The sequence below is a fragment of the Triticum aestivum genome, chromosome 7B (genome assembly GCF_018294505.1).
Source record: "Triticum aestivum cultivar Chinese Spring chromosome 7B, IWGSC CS RefSeq v2.1, whole genome shotgun sequence".
In the NCBI taxonomy this organism is placed as follows: domain Eukaryota; kingdom Viridiplantae; phylum Streptophyta; class Magnoliopsida; order Poales; family Poaceae; genus Triticum; species Triticum aestivum.
In genome coordinates this window covers 269,670,173-269,694,787 of record NC_057813.1, presented here as the reverse complement: position 1 = coordinate 269,694,787, position 24,615 = coordinate 269,670,173, and the positions used below count along the sequence as shown (strand labels likewise).

The following is a 24,615-nucleotide window of genomic DNA, read 5'->3' as shown; positions in this document are numbered from 1 at the left end:
GATACCCTTATCATCTTACTAGCAGACAAACCTCAACTTTTGGCTCTTAAAGGAATGCTGCAAGTTTTCTCCACTTCTACTGGTCTAGTAGTGAACTATCATAAATCTTCCATGGTGCCAATTAATGTTGATGACAGTACTACTTCTGCACTAGCTACTGCTTTTGGATGTTAGGTTGGCAAAATGCCATTCACATACCTTGGCTTACTTGTTGGTACTACCAGACCAAAAATGGTGGATTTCATGCCCCTTGTTGACTGCATGGAGAGGAGAATGTCAGCTAGTTCTTCTTTTTTAAACCAGGGGGAAAGGCTTCAGTTTTTGAATTCTGCTCTGTCTTCCATGCCAATCTTCTACTTGGGCAGCCTGCTTGTCCCTGCTGGGATTTTAAAGCAATTAGAGAGAATCCAAAGGCAGTGCTTATGGAGAAATCATAGAGATGAGCCCTCCCCATCCTTGGCAGCCTGGGACCTCATCTGTAGGACCAAAAACAAAGGTGGATTGGGAATCCTTAATCTGGGTGTTCAGAACATGGCTCTCTTGCTCAAACATCCCCATAAATTCCTAAATAGGATGGATTTACCATGGGTCTCACTTATCTGGGATTCATATTATCATTCTTCTGTACCCCAGGGGACTGATAGTTGTGGTTCTTTTTGGTGGAAAGATATTTGCCAATTGATGGATCATTTTAGGAGCACAACTTGGGTGGAAGTCAATTCTGGGAACTCATCCTTGTTTTTGTTTGATAAGTGGAAGCTTGATGACACAGTAATCACATTGCAAACAAGATTTCCAAGGCTCTTTTCCTATGTAAAGGATCCCTAGATTTCAGTTTCTGAGGCTTTTCAATCAATGAATGTTGCTCAGAGGTTCCACTTACCTCTATCTGCCCAGGCCTATCAGGAGTATATGACTGTGCAAAATTTGATGGAAAATTGCAGTAGGGATGTGCAAGCAAATGACATCTGGTTCTGGCACGGGACTTTCCATCCTTTCAAGCCCAAGCTGTTCTACTCCATGCACTCTACCCTCTCTTTCAATCTTCTCCTTTTGTGGATATGGAGATCTTCCTGCACAATGAAAATCAAAGTGTTTGCCTGTATGCTGATAATGGATCGGCTGAACACTAAAGATATGGTTGAAAGAAGGCACTAGCATATGGAGGATGGAGTTAACTATGTGCTTTGTCCTTTGCTGACACGTGAGACCAGGAATCATTTATTCTTTGAATGCAATTTTAGTGCGAGAGTATGGAATTATCTTCAAATTGTTTGGCCACCTGGAGATGATATGTTCAACATTGTCATGCAAGCTAAACAAGACTTTGCCAAACCTTCCTTTACTGAGGTTGTCTTTGTGGCTTGCTGGAACATTTGGATAATGAGAAATGCAAAAGTTTTCAGGCATGAGAGGCAGAGTTTCAATAGATGGAGATGTGCTTTTATCCATGATATTACACTCATGCAGCACATAGTCAAGCAAAGATATAAGGAAGAGCTCTTAAGATGGATTTCCTTTTTACCTCCATGAGGTAGTTTGAGATTTCTTCCTAGCTTCTTAGTGTAGTTTTTCTTCTACTTGTTAGATTACCCCTTGTAATCCATGTACATATTTCTATCTTTTATTAATAATTTTTGAATGTTGTGGGGGGTTTTCCCTATAGTCACCAGTCAAAAAAGATTGCTTTGGAGTGCGAGGAAGGTGATGCGGCTTATGCTGAGTCGGTTTGTACAACAGAGGAGTTAAAATTCTATAAAGACAATGTTGATCCAGCGGATATGACTTCTCTGAAGAAGCCCACTACAGAGCATGATCCGGCTTTGAAGTTTAAATCGGCTGATGACACTAAGTTGGTTGATTTTGTTCCCAGCGATTCATCCAAGCAGTTTAGCATCAGCGTTAACTTGGATCCAAAATAGGAAAGCACGCTCATCGAGTTCATCCATGAGAACCGGGACATCTTTGCATGGAAACCTTCTGACATGCCAGGTGTATCGAGGGAACTCGCTGAGCACACTCTTAATATTGATCCCAAGTTTAAACCGGTCAAGCAGTTTCTTCGTTGCTTTAATGAAGAGAGACGCAAGGCCATTGGCGAGGAGGTAGCCCGGCTTTTGGCAGCAGGGTTTATTATGGAGGTATTTCACCCTGAGTGGTTGGCTAACCCAGTGCTAGTACTCAAGAAGAATGGCACTTGTCGTATGTGTGTGGACTACACAGATTTGAACAAGGCTTGCACAGCTGATCCCTTTGCCCTCCCCCGTATTGATCAGATTATTGATGCTACGGTGGGTTGTGAGCGGTTGAGCTTTCTGGATGCTTATTCGGGTTATCATTAGATCAAAATAGCGGTTAAGGACCAGGAGAAGACGACTTTTATAACCCCCTTTGGAGCCTTCTGCTATGTATCCATGCCTTTTGGACTCAAGAGCGCCCAGGTGACTTATCAACGGTGTGTGCAGAATTGCCTTCATAATCAGATTGGGCGCAATGTTCATGCGTATGTGGACGATATTGTGGTGAAGTCCAGGAAAGCAGAGACACTCATAGCTGACTTGCAGGAGACTTTTGATAATTTGAGGGTTTATAAGATGATGCTTAATCCAGCTAAGTGTGTTTTTGGTGTACCAGCAGGCAAGCTCCTGGGTTTTCTGGTGTCTAACAGGGGCATTGAAGCTAATCCGGAAAAGATCAAGGCTATTACGTCCCTGGCTAAACCGGCATGTATCAATGACGTTGAACGACTGGCGGGTCGTATTGCAGCGCTAAGCCGGTTTATCAGTCGGTTGGGGGAGAAGGCGATCCCGCTTTATCAGATGATGAAGAAGACAAACAATTTTGTCTAGAGTGATGCTGCTAATGCGGCGTTTGATGATCTAAAGAAGCAGTTGGTCGAACCGCCCATCCTTGCTGCCCTCATTGATAAGGAACCATTACTGTTGTATGTGGCTGCTAATGCCCGAGCTGTCAGTGTGGCTATTGTGGTGGAGCGCAAGGAGGCTGGTAAGGAGTATCCAGTTCAACGGCCGGTTTATTGTATCAGTGAGTTACTTATCGAGTCCAAGCAGAGATATCCCCATTGGCAGAAGCTGGTGTATGGAGTGTTTATGGCGAGCCAGAAGCTTAAGCAATACTTTCAAGGCCATCCCATTATGTGGTCAGTTCCGCTCCATTGGGAGATATCATTCAGAACAGGGAGGCGACTGGCCGGGTTGCTAAGTGGGCTATTGGGCTTGGGCCTCACGGGTTAAAATATATGCCTCGCGCTGCTATTAAGTCCCAAGCGCTCGTGGATTTCATCAACGACTGGACAGAGTTGCAGGCACCAGAGGATAAACCGGATAACACATACTGGACTACTCACTTCGATGGATCCAGACAATTGAAGGGCTCGGGGGCTGGAGTGGTTCTTACTTCCCCTCGAGGTGACAAATTTTGTTATGTTCTCCGCTTAATGTTTCCCTGTACTAACAATGCAGCTGAGTATGAAGCCTTGCTCCACGGTCTTCGGATGGCTAAGGAGATGAATTTAATCCGGGTACGTTGCTTTGGCGACTCGGATTTAGTGGCTCAGTAGGTACCTGGTACGTGGGATTCTAAGGATCCACTTATGGCGGCCTATCGGCGTGAGGTGGATATCATTGCCGGTCACTTCAAGGGTTATCAGGTCGAGCACATTGATCAACGCAAGAATGAAGCGGCGGACGCTTTAAGCCGGCTCGGGTCCCAGCGTAAACCGGTGCCGCCTAATGTTTTTCTTGATGTTCTGCATAATCCATCGGTCAAGATACCAACGAAGGAGGATCTGGCTATTCCTGGCCCGGAAGCTCAATTGGTGGTGGTTCTTCATGCTATCCCATATTGTACAGTGTCGTACCTGGCGTATATGAACCGGGGCAAGTTACCAGAGGACGAAGTTTTGGCCAGGCAGATAATCTAGCGGTCTAAGTCCATGACTATTGTCAATGGCGAGTTACACCGTTGCAGTGTCTCAGGGGCGTTTCAGCGTTGTGTTTCCCCTGAAGAAGGCTGTGAGATCTTGCGTGAAATCCACGAAGGAGATTGTGGTCATCATGCCGGTTCAAAATCCTTGGTGGCTAAGGCTTTTCGGCACGGTTTTTATTGGTTAACGGCCCATGCTGATGCGGAGGATCTGGTCAGAAAGTGTGATGGATGTCAGAAGTTTGCACGTCGAGCTCATGTTCCGGCTCAGGAATTGAGGATGATTCCAATCACCTGGCCGTTTGCAACTTGGGGGTTGGATATGGTTGGGACTTTTAAGAGGTCTAAGGATAAGTAGACCCACCTTTTGGTGGCGGTTGATAAATTCACCAAGTGGGTAGAGGCAGAGGCAGTGAGCAAGTGTGATGCAGCCACGGTGGTTCAATTCATGAAAAAGGTGATTTTCCACTTTGGCTTTCCACACAGTATTATAACAGATAATTGCATGAATCTCTCCAAGGGTGCCATGGAAGAGTTCTGTCAACGTGAGCACATCCGGCTTGATGTGTCGTCAGTGGCTCACCCCCAGTCTATGGTCAAGCGGAGAGAGCTAATCAGGAAATCCTCAAGGGTATCAAGCCCCGGCTTATGGTCCCTTTACAGAGGACGCCGGGTTGTTGGGTGGAAGAGTTGCCTTCCGTTTTATGGAGCATTAACACCACCCCCAATAGATCTACGGATTACACACCCTTCTTCATGGTTCATGGAGCAGAAGAAGTTCTCCCAAGTGATATTCTTCATGACTCGTCCCGAGTGGCAGCTTATGTTGAAGCGGACAATGAAAAAGCACGCCAGGATGCATTCGACCTGTTAGATGAACAACGGGATATTGTGGCAGCTCGCTCGGCGATTTATCAGCAAGACCTGCGGCGTTATCACAGCCGCTGGGTTAAAACCAGAGCTTTTCAGGAAGGCGACTTAGTGCTCCGGCTTATCCAGGATCAGACGGATATGCACAAGTTATCCCCACCTTGGGAAGGGCCCTTTGTGGTCAGCAAGAATCTGAACAACGGGTCATACTACCTCATCGATGTTCGAGAGCACAAGGACTCACGCAAGTCGGAGGAGGAGACTCGTCGGCCGTGGAATATAGCTCATCTTCGACCTTACTACACCTGAGCCACAGGCTCCTACTATGTATATATTTTAGACAATGTACATATTATGATCAATAAATAAACTGGCATCCTTGCTAAAGCGGGGCCTCTGCCATTTCGTCTTATATGTCTTCTTGGTTACATGGGAGCTTATGCTTATAAAGCGGAGTTCTAATTACACATTAAACCGGCTTATAGAGCTTGGGAGCTTCACACCCAAGGGACCAAAGAGAGTCTGTTACCACGCACAGCTCAAACATAGGTACCGATTGAGCACAGCTCACAATGTTACTTGGGGGCTCTTTGTGCACAGCAACAAAGAGTTTGAAAGGACCCTTGTAATAGGCTATCAAGCCAGGCTTGGAAGCCAGGTGTATTCACCTAAAACCCCGGGTTAACCTGCCTTCATCAAGTAAGCAACTCCGTCCAGGTAATACTGGTATGACCCGTCGAACGTTTGACAAGTCAATCTTATACAGACCCTGAACTTGTCAAAGTTAAAACGACGATTTGTTAATGTGAGGTCCATCTTAAAAGGCTTTGTAAAATGGTGTAACTCAGCGGCCTGGCAGCCCATGAAAAGCCTTGAATTTGGGTCTGGCAAACCTTGAAAAGCCTCGACTACAAGTTTTCATTTGCTTTCTTTTGCCAAGTTTTTTCTCCTTTGATAAGGTTTTGAGATAAACCGGTGTCTATTGACCCGACCTGACTATAAGTCATCAATATAACCTAGTGTTTGTTAAATTTGGCGTGGCTTTCAATTATCAGTTGTTAGTACACGACCAATCTTAAACCGGTGCTTATTAACCTAGTCTGGCATTGACTATAAGTCGCCAGGATGATCATCTGGTTTTTATGATAACCCGACATGGCTTATTATAAACCAGCACAGCATGGTGGAGTTATCAACACTCAAGATCTGGGTTATCACCCTTACTACAAAGAAGTTGGTACACCAATGATGTGATTTAATATCATAAGTATGATATATTTCATATTTCATAGTTTTACAGCCTTGGTTATAAAACTCTGGCTTTATATTAGGTATTATAACCCGTCCGACGGTAAACCGCCACGGCAATTTTAAGTTTATCACATGCAGAAAACAGGTTTGCATAAAACTGTTAAAGATCATAGGCAGACATTGCATATCATGACAAATTGACAGTCTCGGGAAAGTGGCTATGCACGATGGCATAGCAGACCAAGTGTTTCAAGCTATGCACGATGGCATAGTAGACCAAGTGTTTTAAGCTAGCCTATTACAAGGCGTTTTAACTGCCCAAAAGGATAATTGTTTCTCGTATAGAGGACGGTGCACAAACGATAAACTGACTTCCGAATTATGATTCTTCTTCAGCTTGATGAGAAGGTTGCGGATCATCTTGGGCCGGTTCAACCTCCGCCTCCCCACCCACTGGCTAGAAGTCAATGGTTGCCCAGTCAATTCCAGACAAAGCTCGGAAGACAGCTTCATCGCTTATAAGATCTGACGGTTTAACATCAGGGGCATAAGTGTGCTTACGGATTGGCGGGATTAGATTTTGGGCTTCATAAACCGACGCATCGATCCGTCTGTTGTCTGCATCATAGATGGACCGGTGGAAAGACAAATCAGTCTCTTCGGCCAATCTACTTGCAAGCGGGCGCATCTCTTTTGTCAAGGCTTTAAGGGCATCATTGTCAAACTCCGACCCGTCTTCTTTTTGGCTAGGATATCCATTTCCAATGTCTTCCGGATCAACATCAGCTATCCAAGCCTTAGCCCGAGTCAGTACAGATAAAGCGCCAGCCCTTGCAACAGATCTCTTCACCTCTTCTAGCTGGGCAAGTGTCATGGATAGTTTGGCCAATGTGTCCTTGATTAATGTTGGTGGCGGTTTATTGTACGAGGCTGTGCAGATGACCCGTTGAGCGCCGGTATATAACTACTCTATCAATGTATAGGCAGCCTTCAATTTCTTGCACATATCTGAACCGAGATGGGCAACACGACTACCTGCAATGGTTATAATATTATTGTTAAACCAGCGGTTTCAAGGATGATTAAGTACGGTTCATCACAAGGCTACTTAACAAAGATGGCAGAAGTCATAGCGTTGATCTGTCGCTTCAAACCAGTCAACTTTTCCGCCACCGGTTTAAGTGCCGCCTCAGCATCCTCCGCCCATTTCAGCAAAGTGGATTTTTCAGTCTCCTAGTCTGCCCGCTCGCCTTTGAAGCCATCCTTTAATTGCTCCATGGCTGTTAAAGCGCCCTTCAACTCATCTTTGGCTTTTGAAGTTTCGGCTTGCTGGGACTTGATATTTTCCTGAAGATCGACGATTTGAGAATCTTTGTTGGTCAAGTCAGCCTGCAAAAGACAGACAATAAGTTGGTGATACTTTTTTCAAAGTACCAAGCACATAACAAGTTATACACTTGGCACTTGGGGGCTAATGCGGAATGCTTTTTTCTCAAATGATATTTTAAGTCCCAAGCATACAACAAGTTATATACTTGGCACTTGGGGGCTAATGCATATAGGATCAATTAAAGGTTATCAAGTTTTACTGCATGAACCAGATCATGTTAATGACTGAAAGGAATTTTGATGTATAATTAGGATTATCCTAACAGTATAAACCGATTTGAAAGGGGCTACACAAGCAAAATCCAATCTTCTCCTACTATAAGTCCTGGTTCACATTCATATTGATGAACCGGCCCTTGGGGGCTACTAGAGTTGACAATTGAAGCAGGATATAAGGAAAAAGAAGTTATTCAACGGAACAGATATTTACCTCATATCGCTCTTTCATCAGGTTTACTAAACCGGCTTCATAATCACGGCTGGTATACAAACGGTTTAGGTATCCAGAGTGGATGTCTTGAGCAGAGAGGTGGGCATAACTTGACAAATCAGTTTTCCACTTGCCCTTGTCCGCAGTAGAAAATTCTTCCTTGGCACTATGCTTTGATAAAGCGATAGGGTTGCCAGGAGCAGTATGGCCAAAGCCAGTAATTACAACATCATCTGTCATACCATCAATAGTCTTGTCTGGGCTTGGCGGTTTAGCAGGTGTTCTTACTGGACTTGGTGGATTGGCAGCTGGGCTTGGCGGATCAGCAGATTGGCTTGTTGGATTCATTTCTGGTGGTTTAGCAAAAATGTCCTGACCCTGAGGTATCGGATCATCTAGAGCAATGTCGGTGTTTTGGCATGCAGCCTCTGAGGTCCTCTCAGGTTCAGTCGCCGGATTATCATCAGTTGGGGTAGTCAGTTTAGCTTTCTTGCTAAGTCTGGCTTTGGCACTAAAACGAACAAGTGCAGAAGGTTAATACAGTAAACCGGTGCAAGGCATAAAAAGTAAAGACTATTATGCTTACCCAGGAACGGTCTTGAGTGGAGGTATCTGTGTGGTTGATGAATCGCCGGAGGATGAATTGGAAGTTCCCTGATAATTCAAATCTGACGGATTAAGAGGATATCGGAAGTAACCCGCCTTGGGATAAAGCGTATTAGAAGTACAAGAGACCTCTTGACGACGTTTGCGAACCAGGGAATATGGTAAGCCGGAAGAGGTAACCACTTGACCACTGTGCCGGGTTGTGCGGCGAGCTTCTTGCTGATGTGTCTTCAAAGAAAAGTGCGGATCCAAATGAGCAAGAGGGTGTGAATGTTTTGCTTTCCAGACTGCTCAACGAAGTTTTGGTACTGGCACATGATTTGAATCGGAGGATAGAAAAATTACCTCTGCATCACCAGCGTGGCTAGCTTCCGCATCATCCTGATAATAATCATTGTCAATGAGGTGTATGAAAAAAGAACCAAGAGAATCTAATTCTACCTCCGAGTCCGGGTCATCAAGCTCTTCATCACTGGGTAAATCAGAGGGTTCGGCGGTTTTCGTCTTTGTCTTGCTGCGGGGTGCTCTTGCCGGTTTATCCTGGGGCTTGGCCGACTTATCTTGAGATTTCTTCTTCCAGAACGGATCATCACCCTGCACAGATGGATAATAAATTATAAAGGGATATTAAGAAAGGACGGATTAAGGTAAAAATGAGGCAATTCTTACAGTTGGCGGTTTATTGGAAGTGCAGAAGGGACTAAGCCCTACTTGACTGCAGACAGCTTCCGGTTCATTCAGTATTTTCTTAACAGCTTCAGTAACTTCATCCTCTGTTAGCTGAATATCAATATGACGTTGAGGATCTTTTAAGCCCCCTATGTACTCACACATTAAACTGGGGCGTCGGCTTAAAGGCAGAACGCTCCAAGATATCCAGCAACGGACGAAGTCAACACCTGTTAAACCGTTTGTCATAAAGGCTCTGAGTTTTGAGAGTTGTGGTGCATAGTTGGACCGTTTCTTGGCAGTCAGCCTCTGAGGGAACGGATGAGTATTGCTAAGACGGTGAGGGCGGTAACCCGGTAGAGGATTTTCGCCAGCTGGAGATGTGTCTTTGCAATAAAACCAAGTGTGATTCCAGTCCTTGGGGTGACTATGAAGCTTGGCGTGGGGGAAATTGACATCTCTCCTCTTTTGAATTGCCATCCCACCAAGCTCAGTGTTGGGTCCGTCTGTGAATTCTGTGCGACGGTTCAAATGAAAGAAATCTCTGAACAGTTCAACTGTGGGTTCTTCCTAAAGATAGGCCTCACAGAACACTTGGAAATCGCAAATATTGGACACAGAGTTTGGTCCAATATCTTGAGGGTGGAGTTGGAAGCTGGCAAGCACATCGCGGAAATTTTTTGATTCGAGAGGGCTGAACCCTTGATTCAAATGGTCAGTAAAAACAATCACTTCGTCATTCTGAGGCTCAAGAGGATTTTCTAAACTGGGGACTCTCCAGTGGATGGTTTCCTTGCTCGCTAAAGCGTCAGTCATAACATACCCAGTCAGTTACTCTTCAGTAACCCGGGAAGGGACCCAATTGCAAGCATAAAACGTCTTGGCCATTTGAACAGGAAGCTGGAAAAGAGGACCAAGGCCGGTTCAAGGTTTTGATTGATGCAGAAAATCCGGTTTAAGACAGGAAAAACAAATTGAAACCTGTGCGCATGATAACCCGAAGTTTTATATTAAGGATGAATTGGCGGTTTAAAAAGAGGGCTAATGGTACCTGGTGGGTTATCATTTTCTAAAAGTATAAACCGCCTACAATGGTGTTGAAGTTACAGATCTTAAAAATTCCTAAGTGTTGTACAAACAGATTTCACAAGTTGGTGTCGTAATTTTGGATGCACCGCAGTTCTAAAAAGGGGATAAATTTTAAACCTAAAATTGCGACAACAGAGGAACACATATGCTCAGATGGGATCTTATGCAGAAAGGGTATCTTCTGTGATTGGAAAGGGATGCTAAAACTACTGTTGCTCGCCTTTACTATCAGATTCAGATCAAACTACGCGATCTAAAAGAAGAAAGCATGGAACAGTGAAGAACGCTGATGAACGGCGGAAACCCTAATGCAGATCTGTTATATGAGAAGAGAAGTACTTACTGACGCTGCTGAACAGCGGAGGAGGCATCACATTTCTCTGGTCCGATCAGGTTGATGTTGCGGCCGTTGGCGGTGCGGAAGCGAGGGTCGATGGTGGCGGCTGCGCTCGAAGCTCTGAGGCAACGCGAGGAAGATGATGAGGTGAAGGGGCACGAAGGGGAAAGGAAAGAATGACCCTTGGCCAAGCGAAGGGATAAGTGACAGGCGTGGGAATCGAGGAACCAAAAAATGGATATCTGACATAGTTATCGCCTTGGTTTTCGGAGGATCATTAATGAAAAGGGATGTATTTACATGGTTTTTATATAGAGATGATGTCACGGTGATTTATTACAATCTTAAAAGATGACGTCATGGCGGTTTACCAAGTGCATACGGAAATGATGCCATGGCGGTTTACAAGATTCTTTGAAGATCAAGGAGTTTTTTTTAAGGATTGAAGATTGATATCAACAGATTCAAATCAATCTGGGGTCTAATGTTGGGGATATAACTACTGAGTATAAACCGCCCAGGAGGGGCCGGGTTATGCTCATCCGTATTGAAGCCCATGAAGACAGGGAATATGGCGCTTTACTATTGAACTAGCGGAGCTATCCGCGCATTTGCGCGGCTAGAGTATTTATTTATGATTATATTGGCTTGGACTTTTGACTTTATTTGTGCATTTGACATTATGATGTTATATTTTAGCATTCATTAAATATTTTAGCATGAAATTATTTTTTCTTTGTATGTGCTAATTTTTTCCATTATATGTAAATTATATATGATAGATTTATTTTAAAAGATTTTTATTGTATTTGTGAGTGTGTGTTAGAAGGTATTAAGTATTGTGTTTTTTTGTTGCAAACCAGCATGTGGTTATATAGTTAGGAGTACAGTGATATTCCTAGCTTATCGGTGTTCATATCCTTGACTTGACACTATTGCTGATGAGCCGACTTAGTCTCTTTAATCCACTCATAAGGTGTGTTTGCCTGTTTTCATAGGAGTGAGTGTACGTGTGCACGTGTGAGTGTTTGCATCTGTATTGTGTTAAAAAATATATTTTTATATAGAATTCAGAATTGGACCATTTAGCTAACATAAAAACTATTTAAAGGTAATGCCCTTTCTATTTATGTATTCAATTTGTTCATTTCATGAAAATTATGCATGATCGATTTAATTTTTTTGTGACTGTCTTTTACTCCCTCTGTTCCTAAATATAATTTTTTTAGAGATTTCATTACGGACTATATACAGATGTATATAGACATATCTTAGAGTGTACATTTACTTATTTTGCTCCGCATGTAGTTTATATTGGAATTTTTAAAAAGATTTATATTTGGGAACGGAGCGAATAGAAGCTTAGACGTAAACTGTATGGCTATGTGTGAAGTTGATTCCATGCATACTCTATTCTTAGACTGGACCAAAATATCCCAGTTCATATAGGCAAGTCTAAGAAAAGAGTCTTCCAATATCTGAAAGGGAAAATTTGGGCAAGAATCCAAGGTTGGAAAGAGAGAACACTTTCCAAGCCGGAAAAGAAATTCTTATTAAGGCGGTGGCTCAGGCGATCCCAACTTATGCTATGTCATGCTTTGATATCACTAAAGGGATTTGTGAGGAGATCTCTTCCATGATATGTCGTTTTTGGTGGAGTCAAATGGATGAAGAAAATAAATTACATTGGGTTGCCTGGGACAAATTATCTAAGCCGAAGAAGGATGGAGGTTTAGGTTTCGGAGATCTCTATTCCTTTAATATTGCTATGCTAGCAAAGCAAGCCTGGAGGATCCTTCTAAATCCAGAGTCCCTATGCGCTCAACTACTCAAGGCGAGATACTTTCGGCACGAGGATTTCTTGAAGGTCATGCCAAAAAAGGGTATCTCTTACACTTGGAGGAGTATTCTTAAAGGTCGCGATCTTATCAAACAAGGCTTGATCTGGCGTATAGGTGATGGCCAAAAAGTTAATATCTGGGAAGATCCATGGGTACCAAGAGGGAGTACTAGAAGACCTAGTACAGTTAGAGGCCAAATTTTACTTCAGAAGGTTTGTGATCTGATCGACCCTATTTCTGGACACTGAGACCAAGATCTTGTTCAACAAGTATTTAATGATGATGATGTCCCACACATTCTGAGTATTCCTATTAAGGAGGGATTTGATGATCTTCCAGCCTGGCATCCCGACCCGAAAGGTAACTTTTCGGTTCGTTCAACTTACAAACTTAAACTTCAATTGGACGATGTTGCTGCAGGTCAAACATCAACTTCCACTGTAGCAGATCCGACAACAAATGCAACAAAGGTTTGGACCAAGCTTTGGAGTTTGAAAATGCCTAGGAAAATCATCATGTTCCTTTGGAGATTGAGTCACAACACCCTTCCTGTCCGGTTAAATCTTAAACGTCGTGGAATTGACCTGGATACCATCTGTCCGATGTGCAATCGCCTTGACGAGGATGGTGGCCATGCCTTCCTCAAATGTAAATTTGCAAAGGCTCTTTGGCGGGAAGCTAAACAGGAGCATGTAAGGGGTTTGCTTCTCAGTTGTACTGATGCAAAACAATCAGTCGAAACTCTACTAAGCCTGGAGAATGCGACATCCATGTTCTGCATTTGTTTGATGTGGAATTTGTGGAATGCTAGAAATGCAGTTAATAATGGTGATAGGTGTCCGTCAGCAGCGGCTATCGTTTCCTCTACTGCTATACAAGTTACAGAATTTTCTGAACATCTTCATATACCTTCATGTTCAGTTATTGCCCCTAATGAGCGCTGGTCTAAGCCTCCTGAAGACTTCCTAAAGATAAACATTGATGGTTCGTTCCTAAAAAATAACAGTACAGGAGGTTGGGGTTTTTGTGTTAGGGATGCTTCTGGAGATGTCGTCGGTGCTGGCATGGGCCAAATCCACTTCCTGTCGGATGCTTTGCATGCAGAGTCGATAGCTTGTCTGAAGGCGATTGAGTTTGCTACTGAAGTTGGGTTTGGGCTTATCATCATTGAAACAGACTCCACAGTGCTAGCCACAGCTCTTCTTTCCAATGAATTGGATACTGCTCGTATCGGAATTCTCTTTCGGGAGGCAAAATTTCTTCTTTTTACTAGCTTTATTGAGTTTAAAGTGCATGTGTGTAAGCGTGCCTGTAACTCAGTGGCACATGTTCTGGCTACCCATGGTGCCCATATGTCCCAGGGAGGTACCATGTATTGGCATGACGCTGTTCCTGACATTGTATCTTCTGTGGTGGCTAGCGATCTAGCTGCTTCTGCTTCTGTATGTTAATAAAGCCAGGTTAAAGTTTTCAAAAAAAATCGTCTAGGAAAATATTGGACCAAAATATCGTCAAGAAACCGTGCTCCTTTTGTTCATTTTTTTACCACAGCCTTAATTTTGTAAATGGTCCAACCAAGAAGGCCTCTAGCGCAGCTCTTCTCCCCTGCTTTTCAGTGGCAGCACCGGCGCATGCGCTCGTCGCTGGCTCGGCTGCGTACCGCCGCCAACCATAGCTTCAGCGGATGGAAGATGTATGCCACAGCGTCTCTCCCGATCTCTTTTTCCGAATGGATTTGAGGGAGCCTTCAGCCCTTCACAGGTAAAATCCCTAATTTCCGTGCATTTCACATGAGGTAAATGTCATCCCAGATTAGAAATTGTTGGGTAAAATCTCCATGCCACAACCACGCTCAAGATTTAGTAAAGAAGATATTTAAATCTCCTTGTTGCAGGAACCTTTTCTTGGATCTGATACAGAAGAGATTGAGAATTGGGGACTATTCATTAGAGGGATTAGAGTTGGTATCGTGATCTTCTGGAAGTATGTGGTGGGAGAGAGATGATGGTATATTCAGTAGAGTCGATATCCATTGCCAAATGAAAAAGGTATAATCTGTATTTTTTGCTTTCAGAAATTACTTCTAAATTTATAGAAATATTAATGTAGAAAGAACTTATGTGTACAAACATGATAGAGTTAGTTCACGGATACAGAACTGATGAACAGAAATTTATATATTTTATTGAAAGATTAAAGATCGATATGTACGCATACATTTATTCGCTCGAGGAGGCTAATGCCTATGTTTTTAGAGAGACAAATTGAGGAGATTAGATACAAAACTGATGAACAGAAATTTATATATTTTATTGAAAGATTAAAGATCCATATGTACGCATACATTTATTCGCTCGAGGAGTCTAATGCCTATGTTTTTAGAGAGACAAATTGAGGAGATTTGGGGAATCGGAAACTATTCGTGAGAGAGATGTGAGTGTTAGATTGTGAGAGATTAGTAATGGCTATTTAGGGGAATTAATCGGTGAACTTTCTATAGAACGTTTTTAAAAGATTTGGATTTTCAGATTAATCGTGAATATATTTTCGTTGTGGGTCGTGGCTATAATGTGGGAGATTACGAAAAGCTTATTGTAGGTGGAATCCATTGGTGATTTTGTTGTTTCATCTGCTACGATATTTTTTGTGTTTAAAATATTCAAGGATAAATAACTAATATTAAATTTAATATTTTACAGAAAGATCAAACATATATATATGTCGGACAAATGTTTCCTACAAGAAGTTGTAGTTACCACCACTTGCGTTTTCTATGTTGTATGTAGTATCTGTCGAAACCGAGAGTATGTACATGTAGTATGTAGTATATAAAAATGATTAGGTTGTATATATACAAGTTTTTAGATAGTATGTAACCATTTTTGAGTATGCTCTTTTTTACGTACAAATATGTACATATTTCACAAATATAACAAAAACTATGTGCTCATATGTAATTTTTTCATGTACCTTGTTTTAAAATATCTTAGATATAGTATATGAACATATTTAAAATAATAAAATAGTATATATAGTACCACATGCTAGTATATGAGACATGTGGGGTAACTACCACCGGGTGGTAGGATGGATTTTCTCTCTCTCTCTCTCTCTATATATATATATGGATTAATAACTATTTAAAAATTTAACATGCCAACCAAGTAAATGTGTTGTTCAAAATGTATGGTAAGGTTGTCTGTGACTCTGTGTAATTATACATGAATTGTGTAATGACTTGAGGAACTGCACTATCAATTAAAAAATCTCTTTGTAAACAATATTCTTTGCGACATCTTCGGTTGGACACTCTTCGTCATCGATCAACACCTTCAATCCTTCCTTGTTTGTCACTCTTGACAATGCCACATATAGTTGTCCATGGCAGAACACTTGCTTAGGCAAATATATGCCTACCTTGTTTAAGGACTGACCTTGGCTCTTGTTTATTGTCATTGCGAAGCACACTGATAATGGATATTGCCTTCTTTTCAGCACGAATGGCCATTTTGAGTCGCTTGGTGACATGATGATTCGAGGTATGTATACCTTATCGTCGACATGTGTTCCTGTGATTATTTGTGTCTCGATGTATTTATTTCCAAGTTGTGTAATTGTCATTCTTGTACCGTTGCATAAGCCTGCTGCTTGGTTGATGTTGCGTAGGAACATGACCGGCAAACCCACCTTCAGTTTTAACTTATGGTCTGGTATTCCTGGAGACGTTAAGGTGTTGAGGAACTCAGTAGGCTGCATGTTCATCATGATGTTGGTATTTGTCGTTGCCTTGCAGACTGTGTCCAGGCTTAGGTATGTCACCTCTTCACCTTGTATTTGGCTCATTATGTGGTCATTTATCTCCTTGACTGTATCATTTCTTGGACATAATATTGCTCTTTCTTCTAGGTAATCCTGCTCACGGTATTTTTGCAGCAAATTTGGGTATATGCTTTTAACGATTTGTTCTTTACGATTTTCTCCTTTCTCTAGCAGTAGGTCTTTTGGTATTTTTATCCAATCCTCTCCTTCATCTGATGTTGTTTTCCCATCGCCAATCTGTAGTATCCACTCTGCAAATTCAGTGACCTTTTGCTTTTGTATTGGATCATCTGACAAACACTTCAGCCGCATGTTTTGTGTTAACTCAAATATTTCAAAGTGTTTCCACAGATATGATCTTTTGATTGAAGCATTTACTATCTGCTCTCTCCTTCCTTTGGTTATAACTGGCAGGATTTTTCTGAAGTCGCCTCCTAGTATAACTGTCATTCCACCAAATGGCTTTTCATCGCTGTTTACATTAGTGAATCTTAGAATATCTCTAAGGCTTTTGTCTAGTGCCTCAAAGCAGTGTTTGTTTGCCATAGGAGCCTCATCCCACAATATAAGTGAGGTCTTCTTTAGCAGTTCAGCCAAATGCGAGCCTTGTTTTATTTCACACGTTGATTCTTCAGTGATATTAAGTGGAATACGGAACCTTGAGTGTGATGTTCTTCCACCTTGGAGAAGCAACGCTGCAATGCCACATGATGCTACCGCAAGCACTATCTTCCCCTCTGATCTGAGCTTTGTCGTTATTGCTTTCCATAGATAGGTTTTTCCTGTGCCACCGTAGCCTTCGACAAATATCTGCTTTCCTAGGCCTTTGTGGACTGACTCCATTATTGCATCATAGGCCTTTTTCTGGTCTTGGTTAAGATTGTTTAGTATGATTTTGTGCTCATCCTTGAGTTTGTCCATGTCGTAGTTGACCTCTTTGTTTATTAGTCTGTTCCCAAGTTCTTCTAGCTCTGCGGCATATGGTAGTTCTATGTCTGGATAGTCCTTTCGTGACTTTCCTACTTGCCTCATCAGTTTTTCTATCTCAATCAGACCATACGCTTTCTTATGTGTGTTTATAAGCCGAAGTGTTGGAAAGTTTAGAATAGTCCTTCTTTTGTATTGCATATCTTCACACAACGCCTCCCATGTTGAATCCCACAATACCTTTGGGTTTGACTTCGCAATGGGACAATATGGTGGTGAATAACTGACGCAGTTGTGTTCCGGATGCCCAACTTGATGCTTCATTGATACAGTCAATCCACTCGGTGTCATCATCGATAAATCTAAGGGCTTGGCATGCTGATTTGTATGTTGGCTGAATGACTCCATCAACGGTCCTAATGTCCTCAAATGATGTGCATCCTTTCTTGGTGTTTAGAAGCATCCTCATATGATATCTCTCGCCACTTACGGGATGTGCATAGTAGATTCTTCCAATTGCATAGTCCCTTTTTCGCTTCTGCCAACATTTTGTTTCGCTTTTCCATACAAACTTTGTAGGGAATTCTGCGTAAGTCAATCCTTTTCCTAGCTCGTATATTTTATTTGCCTCCATCCACTGAGTGAACTTGGTGATTTTAGATCCGTCCCTTGTTACTATCTTTTCAAGATCAGTGGAGTCTGGAAAAACGACTTGTTGCTCATTTTCAAGATGGAAAGGTAGCCTCTCAACTGCTGGATCGCGATACTGAAGATCAAACTGAAATATCCTCCATCATGCTTCTGATGTTGATATGTATCTCATCTCTAGGTATTTCTTGATCTCGTCAGTTTCGTTTGTCATGCCCCTTTCCTTGAGTAAGGCTGTAACATGCTCATCATCTTTATGGATATACTTAAATAGGTACTTGATTGATCTGGACCTATTGCACCACTCGACATTTATGTGAGCTTGATACTTGACCAGAAGGTTCCGGTTGTATGGCATGACAAATCTTTTGTCGAGCATCACCCCTCCTTTTTTTATCTGCCTTCCGTCATCCCTCCTTTTATATACTGGAAATCCATCCTCGTTAATGGTAGTGCTGACATTGTATCTTTTTGGGAAATGCTTGGTGCATCTATGGTCCACCATGCATGGTGAGTTTTTCTTAGCCTCTCCGCACGGGACATGCATCATGAAGTTCTCAACAGCTTCAAATGACTTTGGATCCTCATCCTTGTTTGGGATCTCAGCGCTTATTATTTTGTCGATTTGCGATGGTTCTAGGTACTTGTCTTTGTCCTTCAAAAATATTAGTATGTGGGCATGCGGGAGTCCTCTCTTCTGGAATTCTATTGTGTAGATGACTGCAGTTGATTAATAGTTTGTCAGATTTAGCTAAAATTGGAATGCATGTTACTAAAGAGCTAGAATCTGACGGAGTATAAGATGATGCATGTTTCTAAAGAGCAAGAGTCTGACGGACTATAAAAGATGATACAAGAAAGAGTAAAGATTGATAGTCAATGTGACTTACTTTCAACTATTTCTCCAAAGTATTTCTTTTCTTTTATGTCTCTCATTAGCTCCTTCAGTTTGATCATAAATACTCTGTCCACAATATCTGGCCGATCGGCTAGCTTTTGGTCACCTCCCGCTTCATCTAGCATGTATTGGATCTCAGGCCACTTTGCATTGCATGTGAATGTTATAAATAGGTCTGGGTATCCAGCCCAACGACATATTGCAAAGGCCTCTTGCAAATATTGTGCCTTGTTTCTTCTACCACCTGTAAAAGATGAAGGCACAATTATCCTCTTTCCAACTTGCTCTGTTCTTGTGTCCCCTCGCTCAATCGCATCCTGCAATCCACTGTAAAGTTCAGCTCATAGCTTTCCTTGATTGTGTCGGATCCAGTTTAGTCTATTTTGCTCGATACATGTGTATACATCCACCCAAAATTACAGTGACAAATGCCCGGACTTAAGCAGTAACATTCCTTGATCAGGACGTTGCTGTAGGTAGAATGCATAGTAGTCCAACAACGTTATGTATTTCCTGCTGTTTGTACCTCCTTTTGTTTTCTTGTAGGGTATCTCAAGTTTAAAACCATCTTCTCCATATGGGAACAACAGCGGATATTGCATGGACATGAATTTCGGGTGGATCTCAAATATCCTTTGCGGCTCCATATTTTTGTACTCAACAACAATTTCACGTCCTTCACTCTCTCCGGTTGGATCTCTTACTACCAATGCTGCAACTTCAAATGCGGATGGAAGGTTGTGTGTTTCGTTCCTTTTGCCTAGTATCTGAAGTGTGTAATCATGGTAGTCTCCTTCTTGGAATCTATCTCTTGCCATTCTGAATGTTTTTGCGAGGATGTTGTTGTCGTCGAGCATTATTTTCAGTTCTTTGACGATGTTAGGGTCCACTGTTGGTTTATTATCATTGCATCTTGACGCACTTATCCTGTTTTCCACCTCATTTTCGGTATCATAGATGTATAGCTGTGCGAACCGAGGTTTGTCTGTATCTTGAGGCAAAAGAGTTCCGATATGGTGGTAGTTTGGTCCATGCAAACGAAAAACTTAAGGTCCTTTGCGAGTGTTTATTTCCTTGTCCACAGCTCCTCCTATCGATGTGAATGAAAACATTGAGTTGTATGACCTTATATTTTCTTTGAAGTTTACCGAATCCTGCCCTTCACTTCTTAAGAGGTTTCTAAGGTATGGTGGAGGTTCTCTTAGTGGCCGCAGATCAATTTTCCCTTCTTTGCAGCATATTCCAAAAGAGGGTGTCGTAGTTCCTTTGTTTGAATTTAATCTTTCTTCGCACCACAGCAATGCTTTGCAATATTGGCATTTGTATGTTGGCCTTCCGAAGTTCCATGGCTTGCTATTAGCACTTGTCGAGGTTCTGGTACTGTTGTTGTCTCCAACATTGACTCTAGTGTTGTTTTTGTTGGTTTCGCTTCTGGCATGCTTCAATTCCCTATCTTCTTCTTCAGCATTAGACTTTCTAAATCGTTTAGGAGCCTCTGTGTTCGCGTTTCTTCTTCCCTCTGCAGTCTTTGTCCGCTTTGTACTCCTTGAGTTTAGAGGTTGTTCTTTCTTTCTTTTTGTTTGGTGAGCTGCTGGGTCTAACGTATGTTGGGCTCTCATATCTGCAAATGTGATTTCGTCAGTGCGTATAGTTTTCTTAACATAGTATCATGTAATATGATTTATGTTGTACTCCCCCCGTAAAGAAATAAAAGAGCGTTTAGATTACTAAAGTAGTGATCTAAACACTATTATATTTCTCTACAGAGAGTGTGCTTAATAGTGTTTTGCCTTTGAAGGCATGCAAGTGCATTTGGTGACATATGAGACTACCAATGGATGTTGTCACATACAGTACATCTGGAGATTAATGTTGTTTATTTGGTAGGGAACTATATATCAATAATTGTTCAACCGTGTTTCTCATTTTGTAGCTTTCACATTATTATCATGGTAGTGTTAGGATGCATGAAAAAAAAGAGCTTTATAGTTCAGTATGAGAAGAGTTTTGATGCAATGTTGAGCTGAGATCAAAATGCAGGCACACACATGAAGAATTTCATGGGGATATTACCTGAGGCTGATGGTGCCGATGTTGTGTCTTTAGTTCATTGGACGTTTCTTTGTGCCTTTGATCGTTTGGGTGTCGCCGGCGTATATTGGATGCAAGTTGCTGGAGTTGTTGCCATACCTTCAATTTAGCGGTCCTTTCGTGTGTTTGATATTCCCGACATCATGAAAAAGTAGCTATTGAGAAAGTGCATCATGGGTCATTTATGAATGTCTGTCTTGTAAAATTATGGTTGAATGATGATTATGTGATATAAGCAGAGGGATGAGTGTATGTGACCATACCTTTTGTTTGTTTTCTGAGACTATGATCTAGCAATTTGACTAATGTAGATCACCTAAGGACAAAGGTTTTATGAGAATATATTGGCTGATAAGGAAGCTAAAATAATGCATAGATTAAAGAGAGGAAATATATAATACCCTGTAACCTTTGCCTGCTTAGTCGTCGAGTTGCTTCGAATATGAGAAGACGGATCAGTCGGCGATGAGTCTTGTTGTGCTAGTAGGACGTGATATGACGCACTTTATATAATGATATGGTTAGATGTTTTCCTAGACGTGTAGGATTAGGAGTCATGTAGTGAGTCAAAATCGGACAGTACAATACGGATTGTCTTTAAAGGAAATTTAGCTTAAATAGATAACTTTTTTTGAGCAACGACTAATAGTTAGTACTACACCAGCAACTTCTAATTAATGAGCTAATTTGGGCTTGTGCTTGGCTGTCAGAAAGCTGTCTAGCTCCCCTAAAAATGTATTGTATTTTATTCGCACTTCCACTCTCCTGCTGCTGCAGTGCTGTCCAAATAAAATAAAAAAATCATCCCTGCTACACCGCTTATTATCTTCTCACTTCATATCAATGAACTATTCCTCTTCCACACAGTTCCTTCTAAAAGGATATTCTTCGGATGAGCAAATCGCTTCCGATTAGCTTCCGGCGACCTGCTTGGCTAAGATTCTCACTGGATCCGCTCTTGCGCCAAGAAGGGCATGCGGTGGCACGGCCGGCGGCCGTATGGAGACACCGGCACAGGCGAGCTTTCGTGAGGTGAACCATGTAGCTATCGACTTGCGTGGAGCAGCGCGGCGCAGCCGGCACTAAGAGCATTACTAGTAGAACCCTCAAACCCTCACTAGCGTTTTAAGGGTCCAAAAATGATTTTTTTGTGCACTTTTACGGGTTGAGAAACAGGGGCAAACATTAGAACCCTCAAACCCAACACTTATAACGGAATATTCCCCATGAATGACGTTGTCGTTGCGCGTGGGAGGTCGACGGGGTTGCCGCCGGCGACGGGGGCGACTAGCAGCGGCGGTCGCGGGCGTGGGCGCGAGAGTTGGGAGGATTTTTCCCTCCCACACGAGGATAACCGCCAAATGAGGGCTGGGATAGGTTTTGCTCCCCAACCCTTACTTTTGAGGATTGGGAGAGGGTTTGAGGGTTGGACCTTTAAAAAAAATTGAGGGTTTGAGGGTTAAGGGGTTCTAATCTACGACTTTTTTTCGACGAAAACTATAAAAAAAACCAGTTATTTTTAGGGGTTTGAGGGTTTGAGGGCTCTACTAGTAATGCTCTAAGGAGCGGAACCTGGGTGCATTAGTGCCGCAAGTAGTAGCGCAGGTTTGGCCTTTAACTATCTTGCCTAGTCAGTACCTAGTTCAGCTAGGTATGCGTCTGGCCCAAATACATTTTGTCTGCAAAATAATTTTGGTCGGATTTTTTGAGGGTTAGTGAGAAAAAAATAAGCTTAAGTCTGTGAGTCCCCATCATATGCTAGTTCGTGATGTAATAATATACGCCCCCGATAATAGCTCAATCCATCTTTCCGTCGTTTTAAATTTCATTGTGGCTTCATATGGAACAATTCACAGTCGATGATTTTGATTAATTTTTGTCATAGTATTCCAGATGGATTTCCAACTCAATCTTTTCAAATACTGTTGAGCATTTTTGTTCTCATATATTCTAGGCCATGCTAGTATATTGTAGTTTTACCAAATATTGCAGACACATCAGAGCTTTGACCAACCACACAAATGCAATGCTAAATTTATTAAGATCAAATGAATGTACTGGTCATTCTCTCTTGCTGAATAGTATACAATACTTGAATTGTTTGAAAACGAAATGTCATATTGTTCACACATATTGATCACATATAAAAACACACTAAATATTCCAGTTCTCGGATACATTAAAATAATAAATATTCGATAAAGTATTGTCCCAAAAAATTCTGGAAAAGGTCCTTCCTCTCTTGTGTCTTCTTTGCCGTACTTGATCTTTGAGTTGACGATTACATCGTCTTGATGCTATTAGTCTTTTTTGTCAAACTTCGTGTCATTCTTGTGGAGCCTTCCTATTCAACTTTTGTCTTTTTTTTGCATGAACACTTCTGGTGCTTTTGGGCACTGCCTTTTCTAATTTTTCAGATATACTATTTTCCACTTCTTCATCTTCCGAGTCTGATAATACAACAGATCTTCGCCTCCTTTTCCCACCATCGACACTCGTTGATGATTTTTGATGTTGATGCTCCTTCTGATGTACTGTACTCCCATTGCTTCTATCTTCTGGCTCCTCTTTCACAGGGACCAACTCACATATGTTTTTGCTAAGTTCACACTTGCTGATTTGTACCTGCAAAAATCACATAAATGGATGAATTAAGAGATGAATTTATGTAAAGAAAAACTTGTACAGTGAAGTATTCAATCACCTTTTTAACTGGCTCATTCGGTTTCTTTGTTTCTTGTTTTAACATGTTGTCCACTTCATCATCCATCAAATCCTGTTGAGCACAATGGATCAAGAATTGTAAATACTTACTTCAATAGTTCCATATAAAAGAGTATAATACTTGGTGTTTAAATATATTTGATAGTTTAATAGACCATTACCTCTTCAGCTTTATCCTCTAAGTATCGCTTCTCAAGCTTCTCATCAGGCACAAATATTTTCTTTACTGCATAGTTCTGCATGTCTAGAGTGAGGTTCTTATTGTTGAGTTTGAATCAAAAGATAAGTCTTTGTCCACATAATTCTTGTATAATCTTTGGGATTTGTTCAGATTTTCCATCTAAGGAATCCAACAGGAACGAGACTGATGTATTGAGCATTCTTTCAGCCTCTTCATCAAATAAAGTGCAACTTGTAGTAGCACTGTGATCACTAATTTGAAGCCGAATACGATACCTAGAATCACATTTCGTTAGTGTAACACAAACGTGATAGTACATAATGATGGTCAAATCAAGAGAATATGCTTACCTAGGTGTTAAACCTTCTGATACGTATCACAATTCTTGCAATAATAATTATGTGATTCTTTCGTAGCAATTTTGTTGCAAACATCGCATGCCATGTACCACCATTGAATATTTTCTTGTAACCGATCAATTGTAGCTATTGTTGTGAACACAAAGTCCTGAAAGTTGATGAAGAAAATATAGCTCTTTAAAGAATATGCAGTCACTCATACAAATATGTCAAATATATCTGTAGGTATTGGAGGCTTCTACAATATCATATCTTAGAAGAGTTCTGACTCGTTACCTCATCTGTTGGGTTGTCGTGCCTAATTCCAGTAAGTTCTTTTAAGGTTATCCTTCTGTAAAACATTTGATCTTCCAGTGTCCCTTGAGTACTTTTATCTATCTCCATCATTTTTGGTAAAGTTTCTTCGGTGGAGTGGCTATAAAAAAAAGTTAGTAAATGAAGATATATTATGAAATTCTATATGACCACAACCTACAAATTGTGCTTAATACCTGCCACGAAGTTCCCAAGTCTCGGGTATATCTAGATTCGTATATAATCT

At 41.6% G+C, this 24,615-nt stretch overlaps 1 protein-coding gene across 40 annotated transcripts in view; it reads left to right on the top strand.

Annotated features, from left to right (window-relative positions):
* The window catches only part of LOC123157887 (uncharacterized), a 35,272-nt gene extending 14,224 nt beyond the window's left edge, over positions 1-21,048 (top strand). For 21 of the 40 annotated variants that reach the window (XR_006479162.1, XR_006479184.1, XR_006479188.1 and 18 more), the window contains 5 exons: positions 14,044-14,188; positions 14,322-14,475; positions 15,923-15,966; positions 16,094-16,237; positions 16,334-21,048. Coding sequence is in view for 13 of the 40 variants with exons in the window: in XM_044576082.1 (XP_044432017.1) it covers positions 12,925-13,878 (954 nt within the window). In the remaining 27 variants the exon portion in view is untranslated. Of the gene's footprint in view, positions 1-12,826; positions 14,189-14,321; positions 14,476-15,922; positions 15,967-16,093; positions 16,238-16,333 lie in introns of those variants that run through there. The other 19 variants (XR_006479164.1, XR_006479167.1, XM_044576082.1 and 16 more) reach the window with 18 other exon arrangements.
* The last annotated feature ends 3,567 nt before the right edge of the window (positions 21,049-24,615 follow it).